Here is an 18,288-nt window from a genome sequence, read left to right as displayed (position 1 = left end):
TACATTAGGGATTTCTATTCCGCCATTACCTTGCGGTTCAAGGCAGAGTACAAATGGTTTGTACGGAGACTAGAAGTATTTAGGGAATAGTTTGTACATTTCTTAGAGTTGTTGAGGATTACATCTGAGTTGACATATTAGAAGTTCATATGTAGTCGTTGCAGTTGATGCAGGTGTTAGTTCGGTTTTATTTGTTTTATGAATAGAAGGGTTTTTATTTCTTTTTTGAAGGTTTTGTAGTCTGTGGTTGTGGTCAATGGGTTGTAGTTTTGTATTGTTGGTTGAATTTTGCAGCTTGAGTGGCTAGGAGGTTGTCGTACAGTTTTTTCTTTTGACGTTTTTGATTGGAGGGTGTGTGAATGGTTTGTGGGTTCTCCTATGTCTGGTTGAGGTGGTTTGAACTTGTCGATTGTTCCAATAAGCTGGGCTGTCTCCGTTTATTGCTTTAAATAATAGGCAATATGAGTCGAGGTATGCTTCTGTGATGTGGTCATATTTCTTCAGTGAGTAGGCCAGTCTTAGGGCTGTGTTTTGTATTGTTTGTAATTGTTTTATCATGGTTGCTGTGCATGGGAGATATAATATGTTGCAGTAGTCTATTAGAACTAGGATTAGGGCAAGAGTTCGAATTGTTTTCTGTCAAATAATTTTCTGATTTGCCTTAGGTTTCTCATGACTGCGAATGATTTTTTTTATTGTATTGTTGATTTGTGGCTGCATTGTACAGCCTTTGTCTATTAGCACTCCCAGGAGTTTTAAAGTGGGTTGGATGTAGTATGTTGTAGAGTTTATGATAAGGCTTGTTACGGTTGGGGTTTTGTTATTTTCAATAGGATGAAGTTTGTTTTGTCTGGATTTAGTTTTAGTTTGTGGGCTTTCATCCAAGTTGCTATTGTTTCAAGTGTTCTGTGTATTTTGTCTGTCATGCATGGTGCTAGTTGGTCGAACGGAAGGAGAATGGTGATGTCATCTGCATAGCTGTAGGAAGTTAGACCTTGTTTGTCTAGGTAGGAGCTGAGGGAGGCAATGCATAAGTTGAAGAGTGTGGGAGAAAGAGGTGATCTTTGGGATACTCCACAGGTGTTAGACCATGGCTCAGATTTTTCTTTGTTTGTTTTAACTCTGTATGTTCTGGATTGTAGGAATCCTTTAAACCATGATTGTACCTTACCACTGATTCCTATTGAATCCAGTATCTGTAGAAGAATGTTATGGTGTACCAGGTCAAAGGCTGCGGAGAGATCGAGTTGGATAATTAGCATTTTTTTCCCTTTGCTGAGGTGTTGTCTGGCAGTGTCCATGAGTGAGCCAAGTAGGGTCTCAGTGCTTGGTTGGTTTTGAAGCCTGATTGTGTTTGGTGGAGTAGGTTGTGGTTCTCTAAGTATGAGTTTAGGACTTTGGCTATGAGGCCTTCCATTAGCTTGACATAGAGTGGTATTGAGGCTATTGGTCTGTAGTTGGATGGTTGGTCAGTTTCTCCTTTGGGGTCTTTCAGGATTGGAGTGATGATGATTTTGCTGAGATCTTGTGGGAAAAGGCCATCAGTTAGTAGGGTTTGTATCCATTGCAAGAGTAGGGTGCGAAATAGTGTACTGGAGGCTTTCAATAGGTATGGTGGGCAGTGGTTGAGGTCGCAAGTTACGTGGCTATATTTATTGTAGAGTTTGTTGAAGTCTGACATCACAGAAGCACAGAATCTACACATTCCGAGGGTATCCAAAGGAAAGCGAAAAAAGAACAAAAGTGAACCAGCTTGGTTATCCAAGGAGGTGAAAGAGGCAGTGAGGGAAAAGCGAAACTCGTTCAAAAAATGGAAGAGGGAAAAAACAACGGAGGCCTGGAACTGTCACAAAATCGACCATAAAAAGTGTCACAGAGTGTTAAGAAACGCCAAAAAAGTCTATGAAGAAAAGATAGCACAAGAAACCAAAAACTTCAAGCCCTTTTTTAGATATGTAAAAGGAAAGAAACCAGCAAGAGAGACAGTGGGGCCTCTAGACGACCAAGGAATGAAGGGGGCAATTAAAGCGGACAAACAGGTTGCTGATAGGTTAAATTCATTCTTTGCCTCGGTCTTCACAAATGAGGACATTGCATCAGTGCCAGACATAGGGAGGATATTAACCGGTGGCATAGAGCAGTGTTTTTCAACCTTTTTTGGGCAAAGGCACACTTGTTTCATGAAAAAAATCACGAGGCACACCACCATTAGAAAATGTTAAAAAATTTAACTCTGTGCCTATATTGACTATATATAAAGTAATTCTCTTGAATAGGAATCAAATAAACACAAAGAAAGTATTTTATAATTACTTTATTATGAAATATTAAGTAAACAGAATAGTGAAAAATTATAAAATACTTTATTCAGTGCAAAACCTGGGCCTGTTTGGCTGAACACAAAGCTGATATTCTGGCTGGAATCGAAGAAAGACACACACGTAGCTCTTCGTCAACAGCTCTCAGTCTCTCTCTGTATTTGGTTTTTATAGCATACAAAAATAGACGAATATACCCTCCATCCTTTTTATTAAACCACAATAGCAGTTTTTAGCGCATGGAGCTGCGCTGAATGCCCAGCGCTGCTCTTGACGCTCATAGGCTCCCTGCGCTAAAAACCACTATTGCGGTTTAGTAAAAGGTGACCATATTGTAAAATATAGACAGCAGATATAAATTCAGAATTGTGCATAGTAAGTGAAGGGAAGTTTTCATCTCTGGGAATTTACCCAGTTAACTATTAAGTTATTTGTGCAAATTCCTTTGAAAACTGTGGTAATACTGCCTCCACTTTGCTAAATTTAAAATAAAATCATTTTTCCTACCTTGTCTGGTGATTTCTGGTTGCACTTTCTTCTTCTGACTGTGTATCCACTCTTTCTTCCCTTCTATCAGCCTGTATGCTTTCTCTCCTCCACACCTCATTCCCTCCCCCAACTTTTTCTTCCTCTCTCCCTGACCTTTCTTTCTTTTTTTCTGTTTCTCTTCTTTCCTTCTGTTTCCCTGCCTGCCCCCTTTCTTTCTTTCTCTCTCCCTGCCGTTCCCCAAGCCACTGCCACTGCCATCGGGGAACAGGACCCACTAATGGATAACAGGCTCCAAAGCCGACGCCGACGCATGCTCTCCCTGATGTCAATTCTGCAATCGGAGAGGAAGTTCCGCCCAGCCAGGCAGCGATTGGCTGGCCCGAACTTCCTCTCCGACTGCAGAATTGACGTCGGGGAGAACAAGACTTATCGGCTCGATAGATTAGATCGCCAAGACAAAGTGAGTCCTGGGTGATCGACTCACTTTGCCTTGGCGAGCTACTGGCGCCCCTGCCTCGGGCCCCCTGTCAGCTCCGGGCCCCTGAATGCAGGACTGGTAGTACTGCCCTGATGGCGGCCCTGCGGCACACCAGGCAACATCTCGCGGCACACTAGTGTGCCATGGAACAGCGGTTGAAAAACAATGGCATAGAGGACAACCTCTGAACAGTAAATGTGACGCTGGACACGATATACGTACAGATTGACAAACTAAAAAACGACAAATCCCCTGGCCAGATGGAATTCACCCGAGAGTATTAAAGGAACTTAAGGTGGAAATTGGTGAACTATTACAAGCTGTAGCTAACATGTCAATTAGAACAGGGCAAATACCAGAAGACTGGAGGACAGCAAATGTCATCCCGATTTTCAAAAAAGGATCAAGAGGTGATCCAGGAAACTACCGACCTGTGAGCCTCACATCGGTTCCTGGGAAGATAATTGAAACACTTATTAAAGATAGCATTGTGCAACACTTGGAGGATCACAAACTAATAAGGGCTAGTCAACACGGATTCAGGAAAGGGAAGTCTTGTTTGACAAATTTACTACAATTCTTTGGGATAGTGAACAAACATATGGATACTGGTGATCCAGTAGACATAGTTTACTTGGACTTCCAGAAGGCATTTGACAAGGTCCCACATGCAAGGCTTATGAAGAAATTACTAAGCCACGGAATAGGAGGGGAAGTGATAGATGGATCAGTAAATGGCTAGAGAACAGAAAGCAGAGGTTTAGTATAAAAGGGAAATTCTTGGACTGGGTGAATGTGACTAGTGGAGTGCCCCAGGGCTCGGTTCTTGGGCCTATTTTGTTCAATATTTTTATAAACGATATTGAGGAGGAAACAACTTGCAATATAATAAAGTTTGCTGATGATACAAAATTAAGTTGGTCGGTTGGCTCTCAAAGGGACTGCGAGGAGCTTCAGAAGGATCTGAGACAGCTGGAAACATGGGCGACAAAGTGGCAGATGAATTTTAACATAAATAAATGCAAGGTGATGCATCTAGGAAAAAAAAATAAAGAACAAGAGTATAGAATGTTTGGAGTAACATTAGCAAAATGCGAACAGGAAAGGGATTTGGGGGTACTGATTAACAGAAACCTGAAGCCATCGGCGCAATGTGCGGCGGCGGCGAAGAGAGCAAACAGGATGTTGGGCATGATTAAGAACGGGATCACGAGTAGATCGGAAGAAGTCATAATGCCACTTTACAGAGCAATGGTCAGACCACACTTGGAATACTGTGTCCAACACTGGTCTCCTTACCTCAAGAAGGATATAACTATGTTGGAGAAGGCGAGCCACGAAACTAGTCAAAGGAATGGAAAAATTTGAGCTATGAGGAAACGCCTCAGGAAACTGGGACTGTTCACACTCGAGAGGAGAAGACTGAGAGGCGATTTGATAGAGACTTTTAAAATACTAAAAGGATTGGATGAAATAGACCAAGAACCAGCATTACTAACATTTTCAGATGTAAAACGGACAAGAGGTCACAGCCTGAAACTGGGTGGCAGCAGGTTCAGGACGAATGCCAGGAAGTTCTGTTTCTCACAACGAGTGGTGGGCGCCTGGAATGCTCTACCAGAAGATGTTGTGGCGGAGACAACTCTTCGGGGTTTCAAGCACAAGTTGGATATACACCTTCTTGCAAATCATACTGAGGGATACGGTAATTTCAGGTTTTCATAATAGAGAACCTAAATGGGCCGCCGCGTGAGCGGAGCGCCGGACTTGATGGACCTCGGTCTGATCCGGTGAAGGCATTTCTTATGTTCTTATGTATTGGTGAGAAGTGGGACCATGTTCTGTCTGTTGCAAGTATGAGAGAATAAATGTGGAATGTTTAGGGTTTAGTAATACTTTTAATAGGGTGTGGAGCCCATTGACTGCATTTGTTGCATTTAATAATTGTCATGTATCTCTCTTTTTATCAAATTTCCTTACACATCCAGGGGGATGGGAAGGAAATGTACTTTGATTATTAAAATTACTTAATTATAATATTGTAATAACATAATATGTCTTCTTGAATTAATAATTGGGAGGAGGGGGAGAAAATGATTGTTTTATGTATTAATTGTGTATTTAATAGTGCGTTTTATGCAGTGTTTGTGTTCAAGTAATTGTATTGCACTGTCAAAGATTGAAAATCAATAAAGATTTAAAAAAAAGCTAAAATGCATCCCAATAATAAAAGACATTCTTCTAAAAACACTAGGCTTGCCTTGCATATGTTGAATTTATCAAAAGCCTTAAATGATCCAGCTTTTTCTGTATCCCTTGATGCAGAGGCCTTTGATCGTGTTGAATGGACCTTCTTGTATCAAGCATTGGAATGGTTTGGTACAAATGATTCAAACATTGTATAGCTCCCCTGTTGCTAAATTGTATATTAATAATCATTTCTCAGATGGCTTTAGGTTGCAGAGGGGGGTTAGACAAGGCTGTCCTTTATCTCCTCTGCTTTTTGATATTGTATTGGAACCCCTGTTACAAGCTATTCAGCAAGCAGATGAGATTCAGGATATTCCTCGTAGAGATCGGGAATATAAGGTCTCGGCTTTCGCAGATGATATATTGCTCTATTTGAGAAATCCTGAGACAATCATTCCTTGCGTACTTGAAATGATTGAGAAATTTGGAAAATTTTCAGGTTACAAGATAAATTGGAGTAAAACAGAAATTCTTCCACTCAATGTCCATTGTACAAAAGGTTTATTTGATTCATTTCCCTTTCTATGGAGGGAAGATGGAATAAAATATTTAGGCATTTGGATTAAAAATACAATGGAAGAAACAATAAAAATAAATGAAAAATCGTTATTACAGAAGGTCACAGAAATGTGTGAGCAATGGAATCTTTAACATCTTTCAAGATGGGGGAGAGTCCAAACTATTAAGATGATGATCTTGCCTGTGGTTTGTTATCAGATGGGTATGTTGCCGGTTTATTTTCAAGGGTCCTTTTATAAAAAATTAAATAGTATTTGCATAAAATTTATTACGCTGGGTAAAACTTCCAGAGTAGCCTTGGTATCTTTTTATAAGGCCAATTTCAGAGGGAGGGGTAAATTTTCCCAATTTTTATTGGTATCATCAAGCCTATATTTTGCGCCAGGGTATGTTTTGGGTCCTCCCAGAGCTTATGGAAAAACTCCAAGATTGGTTGTGGCTTGAATGGCAACTCATGTCTCCTTTGCGCCTTTGTCATGTGCTCAATATCAAAATGCCTAGTTACAGTAAAGATAACAGATTATTAGCTGATACATAGAAAACATTACGTTATGTAAGTAATTTAACAACAATTCCAATTCACAAATCTACAAATCAATCTATATGGCTGAACTCCAAGATTCAAATTGGCGGAGAAAGGCTCGCCTGGAAGCATTGGATGATAGCAGGAATACGTTTATTAGATGATGTTATCTCAAATGGTAAAATGCTTGAATTTTCACAGTTGCAACATAAATATGGTCTTAATAAATCAGAATAAAAAGTCCGAGAGCCTGTCTCGACGGACGGCTCTAACGCGGAGCTGGGAGGCCTGCGGGGCCGTCCGTCGGGCAAGCTTTAGGAAAAAAGGGGGGGGGGGGTTAGGTAAGGAAGAAGGTTAGGGGTAGAGGCTGTCCCGACGAGGGAAAGCGTGATTGGTTGGTGTCGCGGCCGTCGGTGGGGGCGGGGGGTGGAGGGTTGTTTAAGGAGGGTCTCGGAGGACCTTAACGGTTTCTGGTCCTCCGAGACAACTTTTGCAGGGTCGGTAACTCGTGGCTTCTCGGGCCTGCCACGTGGCTGCGGTTCGTGTCGGTCCCTCGGGGTGCGCGGTGGTGGTGTCGGATCGGCGGCGCGTGGCGGGAGTGTCTACATTATAATACAACAAAAAAAAAAAAAAAAAAAAAAATTTTTGGCAGGCTTCCGATGGCGCGTGTACCCACCTCGGTTGCGGCGGATCCGGCTGAGTTGTCCCTGGTCGCCGGCGACTCGTTTGATGAGGACGAGCGGGACCCGGTGAGTGCCTCTGCAGGGGAGTGTCGATCCTTGCCTCCCAGACGCTCGCGTTCGGCTGCCCGAACTGCGATAGCGCTGGAGGTCGGAGGAGAGACATTGATTAGGCGAGGTGGCGCGGGGTCGGCCCGCAGGGGCCGTGGGAGGCTGCAGGGAGGAAGGGGGAGGAGCCGCAGTGCTCTGCAGGCTGCTGATGGGCTGTCTGGGCTCTTCTCTGGGGCTGCTGCTGGGACAGTGAGGGAGTCGGCGGCGGGGGGCCTTTTAGTTGGTATGCCTCAGGCGGGGGTGGCGAATGTGGGTGAGGGGTCGGGGTGTGGTAGCCGGGACAGTGTGGCTCCTGCCTTGGAGGGGGGTGGAGTCCTAGAGGGCGGTCCGTCGGGGGTCTGTGCCTTGCCCCCTACGTCGGGATTGGGTCACGGGATGCCGGGAAGCACGGCGAGCTGGTGGTCGTCGTGGCCACCTGGTCCTTGGGGGTCTCCCTGGGGTCCTAATCCCTGGGCCATGGTTCCTCCTCCTTACCACGGGGTTGTCCCGCCTCCTCCTTGGAGCATGGGTTTTCCCGCTGGGAGTACCCCTCCTGGGGGTGACGGGTTGAGGGATCAGCGGGTGGGGGTCTGGCCCTCTGGGCTAACTTCTTCTTCTGCTGTGCAGGTTGCTGGCCCCTGTCTTGATTTTTTCCCCCAGGCTTCTGCTGCTGATCGGGAGTGCGTCGCTGGGATTTCTGCATCAGGAGTGCCTGCCGAAGAATCGGATGCTGCACGACGACCTGGTATCGTGGAACCAGATCGGGCGACACGTCGGAGTCCTGCTATGGTGGTAGCTGCGGAGGGCGCCACTCCTGGAGCGGCAGGTGGTGAAGGAAGACCGGCTGGAGAACCGAACACGGGTAACATGGCCTTAGCGGCTGGGGTGCTTGGTAAGGGTAGGCGAAAGAAGGGTAAGGGCAAGGGTAGAAAAGGTCGTAAGGGTAAGGATTCTTCTTCTTCATCTTCGTCTACTTTATCATCCTCTTCTTCTTCGACGTCCTCTTCCTCGTCTGATTCACCTCAGAGGGGGACGGGCGCGAGCTCTGTACGGGAGGGCGCTGATCGGGGGGCCCCGGCCCTTGTGGCGTTGTCGGAGCTGTGGGAGAAGGTTCCGCGGTCTCTTCGCCGCAAGATTAAGAAGCGTTCGTGTGTGGACGTTTTCCGGCTTTTGGAAGGCCGGGTACGAGGTCGGAAGAAGAAGAGTAAGAAGGAGGGGGGGAAGCCTAAAGGGAGTGTTGTGTCCCGTAATATTGTGAATTGGTCGCGCGCGTTTCTTCGGTTAGCCAGCGTTTGGGGCCGCGAGCGTCCTCAGGACTACGGCCTGTTGTTAGCTTACGCGGATTCCATTCTTGATGGTTATCAGAGGTTCGGGGGTTGGGCCTGGCTAAATTATGATGAAGCATTCCGCGACAAGATGGAGGAAAACAAACACATGTCCTGGGGTACTCAGGACATTAATCTTTGGCTCACCCATATGGCTAAACCTGGTGGGTCTGGCTTGAGTGCCGCGGGCAAGGCGGGGTTTCCGGTAGCTGGGGGTGGTCGTTCCTTTCGTCCCACGGGAGGCCCGGGGGCCGGGGGGGGTCCGGGCCTCTGCTGGCAGTTCAACAAATCCTCCTGTTCCTTTACAGACTGTCGCTTCCGGCATGCCTGCTCCGGATGTGGCCAGGGACACTCGGCTCTTAAGTGCCCCAAAAAAGGAGCTGGGCCCCCCCTTGCTCCACCCAAGTGAGGTCAGGGTGCAGGGGCTGCCCACTCCGGTCCGTGTGGGAGCCATGAGACCTTGGTTGGACCTTTACGGGGATAAACAGGCGGCTGTGGTGTTGGCGGGGGGATTTAGCGACGGTTTCGTTATTCCCTGTTCTCTTCCCTTGTCTAACGTGCAGGCTTCCAATGCTTCGTCGGTTTCTATGTTGCGGGGGGAGGTTCAGCGTAAGTTGTGTGAGGAACTTGCTCTTGCGCGGGTTGCGGGTCCCTTTCAGGTCCGTCCATTCCCGGTGATGGTGTTGTCCCCTTTGGCAATTATTCCTAAGAAGGAACCTGGGAAATTTCGCCTGATACACAACTTGTCCAGGCCCGTAGGCCGTTCGGTGAATGACGGTATTCCTCGTGATCTCTGTTCGGTTCGCTACGCATCCTTCGACAGTGCTTTGCGTTTGGTGAGTATCGCGGGCAGCGGCGCTTTGCTGGCGAAGGTGGACATTGAGTCGGCCTTTCGGTTATTGCCGGTTCATCCATCCTCCTATCCGTTGCTAGGCTTTAGGTTTGAGGGTGCCTTTTATTTTGACCGCTGCCTGCCGATGGGTTGTTCCATCTCCTGCGCGTTTTTTGAGTTGTTCAGCTCCTTTCTACACTGGGTTACTGTTCGACGCGCGGGGAGAGACTCGGTGGTTCATTATCTTGATGATTTTCTGTTCGTAGGGGAAGCGAGCTCAGGTGATTGCGGTCTCTTGAAATTAACCTTCGAGTCGATGGCCGCTGAATTCGGAGTGCCGTTGTCCGCTGAAAAGTCGGAAGGGCCCACTACTAGCCTCACCTTCTTGGGGATCGAGATTGATACGGTTGCAATGGTGACTAGGCTGCCCCACGGTAAGGTGCAACAGTTGTTAACCTTGATTTCTTTGGTGCGGAGTACCCGAAAATCTACTCTGCGAGTCGTGCAGTCGTTGTTGGGGTCCCTTAACTTTGCCTGTCGGGTACTGCCTATGGGTAGGGCTTTTTTCCCGTCGTTTAGCGGCGGCGACGTCAGGTGTTCGGGATCGTAGACACTTTGTTAGGATTTCAGCGGGGATTCGGGCGGATCTGCATATGTGGTCTCTCTTCTTGGCTCGTTTTAATGGATCGCTTCCCATTCAGTTCCCGGATATCTCCAGCGTGGATCTGGAGCTGCAGTCGGATGCGGCGGGGGGTGTAGGCTTCGGACTCTACTGTCAGGGGGACTGGTGCGCTGCTGCTTGGCCTGATAGTTGGCGGAAGGCTGGTTTAACTCGTAATGTGACCCTGTTAGAGCTGTTCCCCTTATTAGTCGCCTGTGAGTTGTGGCCGGAGAAGTTGCGGAATCGGAGAGTGGTTTTCTGGTGTGACAACATGGGGGTGGTCGAAGTAGTGAATCGGCAGGTTGCGAAATGCTTACAGGTGAATAGAGTTATGCGGGAGCTGGTCTTGCGTTGTTTGCGCCTTAATCTATTTGTCCGGGCTCGCCATGTGCCCGGGGTTCAGAACAGACTTGCTGATACTCTTTCTCGCTTTCAATTTTTGCAGTTTCGCCAGTTGGCGCCTTCAGCGAAGGAGGAGGGGTCGCCGATGCCGGAGCATTTATGGGGCTTGTTGGTGAACGGATCTGGAGCTTGTTGCAGCGATCGGTAGCGCCAGCCACTTGGATTCGATACAATCGGGGTTTTGTGACTGTTTGTCGATTTCTACATACGCGGGGTTGGGTCCCCGGTCCTGTTTCGGAGGTCCTGCTTGCGGACTTCTTAGAGGGATCTCAACGGGAAGGTTGCTCCCGGAGTGCGGCAGCGGGTCACCTGGCGGGCTTTGCATACTTTTGCAGGGCCTTTGGGTGGTCCTGCCCATCTGCCGGTTTTTTGCCCCGTAGGATGTTGGCGGCTTGGGATCGCGTGGCTCCGCGGATGCCGGATACCCGGCTACCCATCACACACGCCTTATTGTCCCGTATCATAGCAGTATTGCCGGTGGTAGCAAGTTCTAGTTTTGAGGCTTGTCTGTTTCGGGTCGCCTTCTCCTTGGCTTTCTTTGGGGCGCTGCGGGTGGGCGAGTTGCTGGTACACCCGGCGGACGTCCTTGGATTGCGAGGTCTCTTGTTTAGTCAGGTTCGCTTGTCTGGTGATGCGGTGAGTTTGTTTATTGCCCGGTCTAAGTCGGATCAGCTGGGCAGGGGGCGCACTCTGGTCCTGCACCGAGTGGTGGGCTGTGCTTCATGCCCGGTCCAGTCGCTTGAAGCCTACATGGCGATTCGACCTAGCTCCAACTTGGCTTTGTTACTGCACGCGGACGGTGCCCGTCTCACTCGATACCAGTTTCTGACGGTCTTGCGTCGGGTACTGGGACGGTGTGGTGTCGACCCGGCGCGCTTCGGCACCCACTCTTTTAGAATCGGAGCTGCCACTAGTGCTTTTGAGGCAGGTGTTCCCGATGGGGCCATTCAACGATTGGGCAGATGGGCTTCAGGGGCTTATCGTGGATACATCCGCCCGATTGCTGCCCCGCAAGTGAATGTTCAGTCCGGTAGTTCAGGTTAACGGGGTCTCCTGGGCTTGGTTGGTTGGCAGGGGGTTGAGTTCTTGGGCAGGGGATAGAGTTCTAGGTATAGATGTTTGCTTTGTGATGTGTGGGCGGGTGATCTGCATGACTCCTAGTTACTGACCTTTTTGAGTCTTGGGACGTGGACTTGACTGTTGAGTTTTGCTTTTCAGGTGCGGCGCGACGTGTCCTCTCGGTGTGGATCGTTGGCCACTCCTTTGTCCATTGGGCCGGGGAGCGCGCCGTGATTCGACCCGGCGGGCAGCACCTGGGTCTACATCATCGTGGAGTCTACGTCTCCTGGTGGGGTCAGCGCGGGATGCGTTGGCACCAGCTGCTCCCCCTACTGGAGGATCTGCGGCAGCGTGCTCGGTGTCCCGATCTGTTGCTTATCCATCTCGGAGGCAACGATGTGGACGCGCTTAGCGGGAAGCATTTGATAGATATGGTGATAGGTGATCTGGGGGTGGTTCAGGGTTGGTTCCCGAGTGCACGGCTTGTCTGGTCAGACATTATTCCGCGGCCGAAGCGGTTGGTGTCTAGACGGTGGACTCGGGGACTTACTAAAGTGAACAGGCAAATTGGTCGTTGGGTGGAAGCTCGGGGCGGGGTTCAGATTAGACACTCCTGGGTGGACGTTAGTTGTTCAGGTTTGTTCTTCCGGGATCAGGTTCATCTTTCGGATATTGGGTGGGACCTCTTACTCGATGACTTTGCTACCTGCTGTGAGCGTGTGTTGGACTCTTGATTGCAGCTCTGTTTATTGGGGGGAGCCTGTAACGGGTTACAGGCTTGTGGCGGTATCCCGAGCTACTGGCGGCTGGTCTCATCATGGAGATGAGCGGTGGGCCGGTTGGGAGCCGTGCCTGGTTGGTCTGATGATCTTGGACAATGGGGCATGTGGGGACATGCCACCCCTCGGACCCTTGCTTAGATGGCAGGGTCGGGGGCCATTTACATCTGTGCAGTAGCTCGGGATCTGGGTCGCAATGGTGATACCATTGTGAAGGTTAATAGAAAATGGTTATTTAAAGTTGTTTTGTAATGTTATTTATATTTAAATGTTATTTAAATATGTTAATTTACAATAAACAGGGCTGCGGCCAGGTTTTCTCCACGCAAGTTTACGTGTCTTCTTTGGGGATGTGTTTAAGGGTTTGATGGGTAGAATGATGTTAATAAGAAAGCGGGCCTATCCAGCTTCCGCTGTTATAAAAAGTCCGAGAGCCTGTCTCGACGGACGGCTCTAACGCGGAGCTGGGAGGCCTGCGGGGCCGTCCGTCGGGCAAGCTTTAGGAAAAAAGGGGGGGGGGGTTAGGTAAGGAAGAAGGTTAGGGGTAGAGGCTGTCCCGACGAGGGAAAGCGTGATTGGTTGGTGTCGCGGCCGTCGGTGGGGGGGGGGGGTGGAGGGTTGTTTAAGGAGGGTCTCGGAGGACCTTAACGGTTTCTGGTCCTCCGAGACAACTTTCCCGCCCTCCCGCCCGTTAGTTTCTGGGGTGGGAGTTTACTTTAGTTGGCGGTATCCCGAGCTACTGGCGGCTGGTCTCATCATGGAGATGAGCGGTGGGCCGGTTGGGAGCCGTGCCTGGTTGGTCTGATGATCTTGGACAATGGGGCATGTGGGGACATGCCACCCCTCGGACCCTTGCTTAGATGGCAGGGTCGGGGGCCATTTACATCTGTGCAGTAGCTCGGGATCTGGGTCGCAATGGTGATACCATTGTGAAGGTTAATAGAAAATGGTTATTTAAAGTTGTTTTGTAATGTTATTTATATTTAAATGTTATTTAAATATGTTAATTTACAATAAACAGGGCTGCGGCCAGGTTTTCTCCACGCAAGTTTACGTGTCTTCTTTGGGGATGTGTTTAAGGGTTTGATGGGTAGAATGATGTTAATAAGAAAGCGGGCCTATCCAGCTTCCGCTGTTATCCGGCACCCACACGCTCTGCATAGTTGCCTTTCCTCAGCAGTCTGTGCACGCGCCCTACGGGGAACTGCAGCCCTGCCCGGGACGAGCGAGTCTTGGCCTTAGCCCGAACCTTTCCACCCTGCTTACCACGGCCGGACATCTTGTTACAAACCCCCTTCTAAAGATAAAAAGAATCTAAAGAGCCTCAATCCTGGAACTTTTATACTTTCTTAAAGCTTCGCTATCTCGTTTTTGATTGGTTGGACGAGTTCAGCTCCGCCTATGAGGCTGATTATCCTCCAAGGTTTGCTCGCGGACCAATCCCAGTCTAGAAAGTAACCCTATCGCCAACGCTTAGCTGGGTCCAATAGCAAGGAAAGGCGCTCAGCAAGACGAATTTGCATAAGCATGCTATAAATAAAGCCATGGGTCGGTTTAGAGCACACTCTGTTACTTCCTCACTTTGAAGCTACAAAGGCAGTGTAGGAAGCGATGCCTGAACCGGCCAAATCCGCTCCCGCAGCCAAAAAGGGCTCCAAGAAAGCGGTGAGCAAGACTCAGAAAAAAGATGGCAAGAAGCGCAAGAAACAGAGGAAGGAGACCTACGCTATCTACGTGTACAAGGTATTGAAGCAAGTTCATCCCGACACCGGCATTTCCTCCAAGGCCATGGGCATCATGAACTCCTTCGTGAGTGACATCTTTGAGCGCATCGCCGGGGAAGCCTCCCGCCTCGCTCATTACAACAAGCGTTCCACCATCACCTCCAGGGAGATCCAGACCGCAGTGCGCCTCCTGCTGCCCGGTGAACTGGCCAAACATGCCGTGTCCGAGGGCACCAAGGCAGTCACCAAGTACACCAGTTCCAAGTAATAGGGGGCTCGGCCTTCAGTCCTTGCAAAGCAAATTGAAACCAAAGGCTCTTTTCAGAGCCACCTACCTGCTACACACAAAGAGTTGGAGTTCTCTAGTTTATTGCTGCAAAGTTACTTTTTCCCTCCCCTCTATGTAAAATCTCTTTGCTCCCATACAGTAAACATGTTAGAGGGTCAGACGCGCTCCTGGGTATTTTATGCTAAGACAATTTGTTGCAACAAATAGTTCAAGAGATATACTGAAATCCCAGCTCTGTTCTTGACAGTATGGGTGGCTCTTAAAAGAGCCTTTGGGTTTCTGTGAATTAACGCAAGTGGGATGGACGCTGACGTACTCTTTAACCTCCGAAACCGTACAGAGTGCGGCCCTGGCGCTTCAGGGCATATACCACATCCATAGCGGTTACGGTCTTTCGCTTGGCGTGCTCGGTGTAGGTGACGGCATCTCGGATGACGTTCTCTAGGAAAACCTTCAGCACCCCACGAGTTTCTTCATAGATGAGGCCAGAAATACGCTTCACGCCGCCTCTGCGCGCCAGGCGCCGGATCGCAGGCTTCGTGATACCCTGGATGTTATCGCGCAGCACCTTCCTATGCCGCTTAGCACCACCTTTCCCCAGACCCTTTCCGCCTTTACCACGTCCAGACATCTCTAAATAGCAAAATTGAAAACACTTCAATGATCAATGCGCAGACAAAGCGCTTTTAATATACAGGATGAGCCGACCTGAAGGAGAACTGAGTTTTCTGTAAACGCGGGAGATCCAAACTACAGTGCATGCCTTCAAATCTGTCCATTCTGCAAATTCTCCATGATATTATTCAAAATGGATAGAAATGAACAGAACTGAACGGATCCTTTGCCCTGCTCCAGCACATGCTGGCGTTGTTAAAGCTGTGAATGATATTAACTTGAAATATAAGTAAGAGTGGGGACATAAAGTATCATCTACCTCCTAGACTGTGAGCTCACTTTGCACAAAGAAAATTACCTGTATAATTTGATCGTATTTTTATTTCGCTTATAACTTTTTTTTCTCCTTCAGATACAGTTATTTTCTGTCCCCAACATCTTTGATATTTCTGACCTTAAATGTGTGCCCAAACCCTTGTGATAAGCTGTACTCTATTTAAAGCAATACTGTCGACTTTAAGAGCAAAGGCCAAGAAATCCTCAGGTTGCAGCCGGTAACTGAGAAAGAAATGTCCAATCACTGCGCAGGGCGGGAATTTCAAACCTCTGGATCGGGCTACTCAAAAATGTACAAGATTTTAAAAAGAGCTAACCTTATCTATCAGAGTGGCAAAGAAGGGGCTCTCAGCTTAACCATGTTCAGGTTCTCCAACACTTTTATGTAACATGCAAGTACTAACTGGTTATTTTATTTCTCCAGTTCGCGGGAATTTAAGATTTAGGATGCTCCGTTTCTAAAAATTTTTATTCTCACCACCCCACCCATTCATTCAGATATCTCGGTATTTAAAGCAACAAATACAAATCTAAATTTGGAAAATCCATGGCAAATTGAGTCCCAGCTTCACTTTACTGTGAAGGATAGAATAGTGACCGACACTGTTCATTCTCAGAACTTGGAAGTTAAAAAAAGAAAACCAGTATCGCCGTAACATGATTAATAATAACAATCAATCATTGCTTGTTCTTATAATTTCATCTTTTCTTCAGCCCAATCCCCGACATTTTCTCCTTCACTATCAAGAGCAGATAAAGAATACGAACGAAAGAAAATGCACAGCTTCTAAGGTTGGAAAGTATTTTAAAACCCAACCATCAGTGTTCCGTAGAAAGAAAAGGAGTTATAGCTCTGACCAATCCGGGCACGGGGCGGGGCTTTTCATACTTATCAGCAGACAGGGCACAGCCTATAAAAGAGCCGAGCAACGGCGCTGTTGTCTGTTTCTTTGTGGTAGAAGAAGGAGGGAATTGTGTGTCCGGTATGGCACGTACCAAACAGACCGCCCGTAAGTCCACCGGAGGAAAAGCTCCTCGCAAGCAGTTAGCGACCAAAGCTGCCCGCAAAAGCGCCCCAGCCACAGGAGGTGTGAAGAAACCTCATCGCTACCGACCGGGCACTGTAGCGCTTAGAGAAATCCGCCGCTATCAGAAGTCCACCGAGCTGCTTATTCGCAAGTTGCCCTTCCAACGCCTGGTGCGAGAGATCGCGCAAGATTTCAAGACCGACCTGCGCTTCCAGAGCTCGGCTGTCATGGCCCTGCAGGAGGCTAGCGAGGCTTATCTGGTAGGGCTCTTCGAAGACACCAATCTCTGCGCTATCCACGCCAAGAGAGTCACCATTATGCCTAAAGATATCCAACTGGCCCGCCGCATTCGTGGGGAGCGGGCTTAGAAAGGCGTCGCTGTTCTCCACCCATTTAACCCAAAGGCTCTTTTTAGAGCCACCAAATTCCCACCTGAAAGGGGCTTAAGTGAATCTTTTCCTTATAGATGGCCTTCCAGGCAGTTCTAGTGCTTGACGGCTAGTGCAGATGTGTTTTTTTTGTTTATAATTTGCTTAAAAAAACCTAACCGGCTCCCAATAAAACACAGTAAAAAAAAAATCCTAACACTATTGGCCTGGAGGAAAGGGGTGTCTTACTCCCAAAAATCCTAACACTATTGGCCTGGAGGAAAGGGGTGTCTTACTCCCAACGTCTAGTGTCCAGTGTTAATGTTGCATAAGTCAGCCCGGTCTCCTGTTTGCAAAGGGAAGGGGTTGAATTGGAAGGTTTGTTTATTTCGGGGGAGGGGGTGGGGTGGGTGTATCGGGGTGACACTTCCTTTGAGATCATCGCACTCTTTCATTGATCCGTGTGGTGGCTCTGAAAAGAGCCTTTGGGTTGAAGAAGCATTGAGGATTCTCGAGCAAAGCTTCACTTTTTCTTAGTCGCCCCCTTGGCGGCTTTTGCTGCCTTGGGCTTGGCAGCCTTTGCCGGGCTCTTCTTCACCTTGGCTTTCACCGGTTTGGCTTTCGCCGGGCTCTTCACCGCTTTCTTGGCTTTCACCGCTTTCGACTTCTTGGGGCTCTTGGCTGCTTTCTTGGTAGCGGCTGCCGACGGCTTCTTGGCCCTCTTCGGACTCTTTTTCACTCCAGCCGCCGCCGGCTTTTTCGCTTTCTTCACTGCCGCTTTCTTGCTTTTGGGAGGGCTCTTCTTCTTGCTCTCCGGCTGCTGCTTGTTCAGTTTGAAAGAGCCCGAAGCTCCGCTGCCCTTAGTCTGCAGCAGGCTCCCCTTACTCACCAGACTCTTGACGGCTAGCTTCACGCGGCTGTTGTTCTTCTCTACATCGTAGCCAAAAGCTGTCAGAGCCTTTTTCATTGCAGCCAGGGAGATGCCGTTGCGCTCCCTTGAAGCTGACACCGCCTTCACGATCAGCTCAGAAACGCTGGGGCCCGATGCCTTGCGCGCTTTCGCCGCTGCCGCCGGCTTCTTCGTCTTTTTCTTAGCCGCGCCAGGAGCAGGAGGCGGCGCAGCGGCGGATGCTGCTGGAGCGGTTTCGGCCATGCTCTGCTGTGTCGCACTCGAACCAGAGCCAAAAATGAGAACCCAAAGCACAACTACCCCGTACACTAGAAAAGGAAGTTGCTTCTCTTCGGCCCAAGCCGCTCCCACTATTTAAAGCAGATGCTGCCCACTGATTGGCTGCCGGCTCATCCCCACGCCTGCCTTTTTTTTTTTGCCAGCATGCTTTTACTTGCTTCTGGCCTTCCTGTTGCTGGGTCCTGCATAATTTGTTTCCGTGAAGGCAGGACCCGGCCGTGAGGAAGGCCCGAAGCAAATAAAAGCAGTAAGTTGTAAGCTTCCCTCCAGGGCTCTGTGTGCGTGCCGGCTTCCCTTCTCTTCCCTCCCCCCACGGGACGCAACTTCCGGTTTC

General features: G+C 48.6%; 4 protein-coding genes across 4 annotated transcripts in view; 2 read left to right on the top strand and 2 right to left on the bottom strand.

The window, feature by feature from the left end:
* The window catches only part of LOC117365498, a 34,147-nt gene extending 17,348 nt beyond the window's left edge, over nt 1-16,799 (top strand). The window contains exons 2-5 of the mRNA XM_033955975.1: nt 8,008-8,239; nt 14,048-14,393; nt 15,536-15,587; nt 16,193-16,799. Coding sequence (XP_033811866.1) covers nt 8,008-8,239; nt 14,048-14,393; nt 15,536-15,587; nt 16,193-16,765 — 1,203 coding nt within the window. The 3' untranslated portion in view covers nt 16,766-16,799. The remainder of the gene's footprint in view (nt 1-8,007; nt 8,240-14,047; nt 14,394-15,535; nt 15,588-16,192) is intronic.
* Nucleotides 13,984-14,461, top strand: LOC117364765 (histone H2B). Its single transcript, XM_033954362.1, has one exon. The coding sequence runs from the start codon at nt 14,017-14,019 to the stop codon at nt 14,395-14,397; it is 381 nt and encodes a 126-aa protein (XP_033810253.1). The 5' UTR covers nt 13,984-14,016; the 3' UTR covers nt 14,398-14,461.
* LOC117364770 (histone H4) lies at nt 14,697-15,065 on the bottom strand. The gene has a single exon (XM_033954367.1). It carries the CDS (start codon nt 15,047-15,049, stop codon nt 14,738-14,740), a length of 312 nt encoding a protein of 103 aa, XP_033810258.1. The 5' UTR covers nt 15,050-15,065; the 3' UTR covers nt 14,697-14,737.
* A 301-nt stretch (nt 16,800-17,100) lies between the features above and the next one.
* Nucleotides 17,101-17,994, bottom strand: LOC117364760 (histone H1.01-like). The gene has a single exon (XM_033954357.1). It carries the CDS (start codon nt 17,916-17,918, stop codon nt 17,289-17,291), a length of 630 nt encoding a protein of 209 aa, XP_033810248.1. The 5' UTR covers nt 17,919-17,994; the 3' UTR covers nt 17,101-17,288.
* Between the last annotated feature and the right edge of the window lie 294 nt (nt 17,995-18,288).

This window comes from Geotrypetes seraphini, chromosome 8 (assembly GCF_902459505.1).
Source record: "Geotrypetes seraphini chromosome 8, aGeoSer1.1, whole genome shotgun sequence".
NCBI classification, from domain to species: domain Eukaryota; kingdom Metazoa; phylum Chordata; class Amphibia; order Gymnophiona; family Dermophiidae; genus Geotrypetes; species Geotrypetes seraphini.
The sequence above is the reverse complement of the archived record's forward strand: the minus strand, read 5'-3'. Positions and strand labels throughout refer to the sequence as shown.

Excerpts from the sequence above, each read along its gene's own strand:
- LOC117364770 (XM_033954367.1), bottom strand. The coding sequence starts at position 15,049 with ATGTCTGGACGTGGTAAAGGCGGAAAGGGTCTGGGGAAAGGTGGTGCT.
- LOC117364765 (XM_033954362.1), top strand. The coding sequence starts at position 14,017 with ATGCCTGAACCGGCCAAATCCGCTCCCGCAGCCAAAAAGGGCTCCAAG.
- LOC117364760 (XM_033954357.1), bottom strand. The coding sequence starts at position 17,918 with ATGGCCGAAACCGCTCCAGCAGCATCCGCCGCTGCGCCGCCTCCTGCT.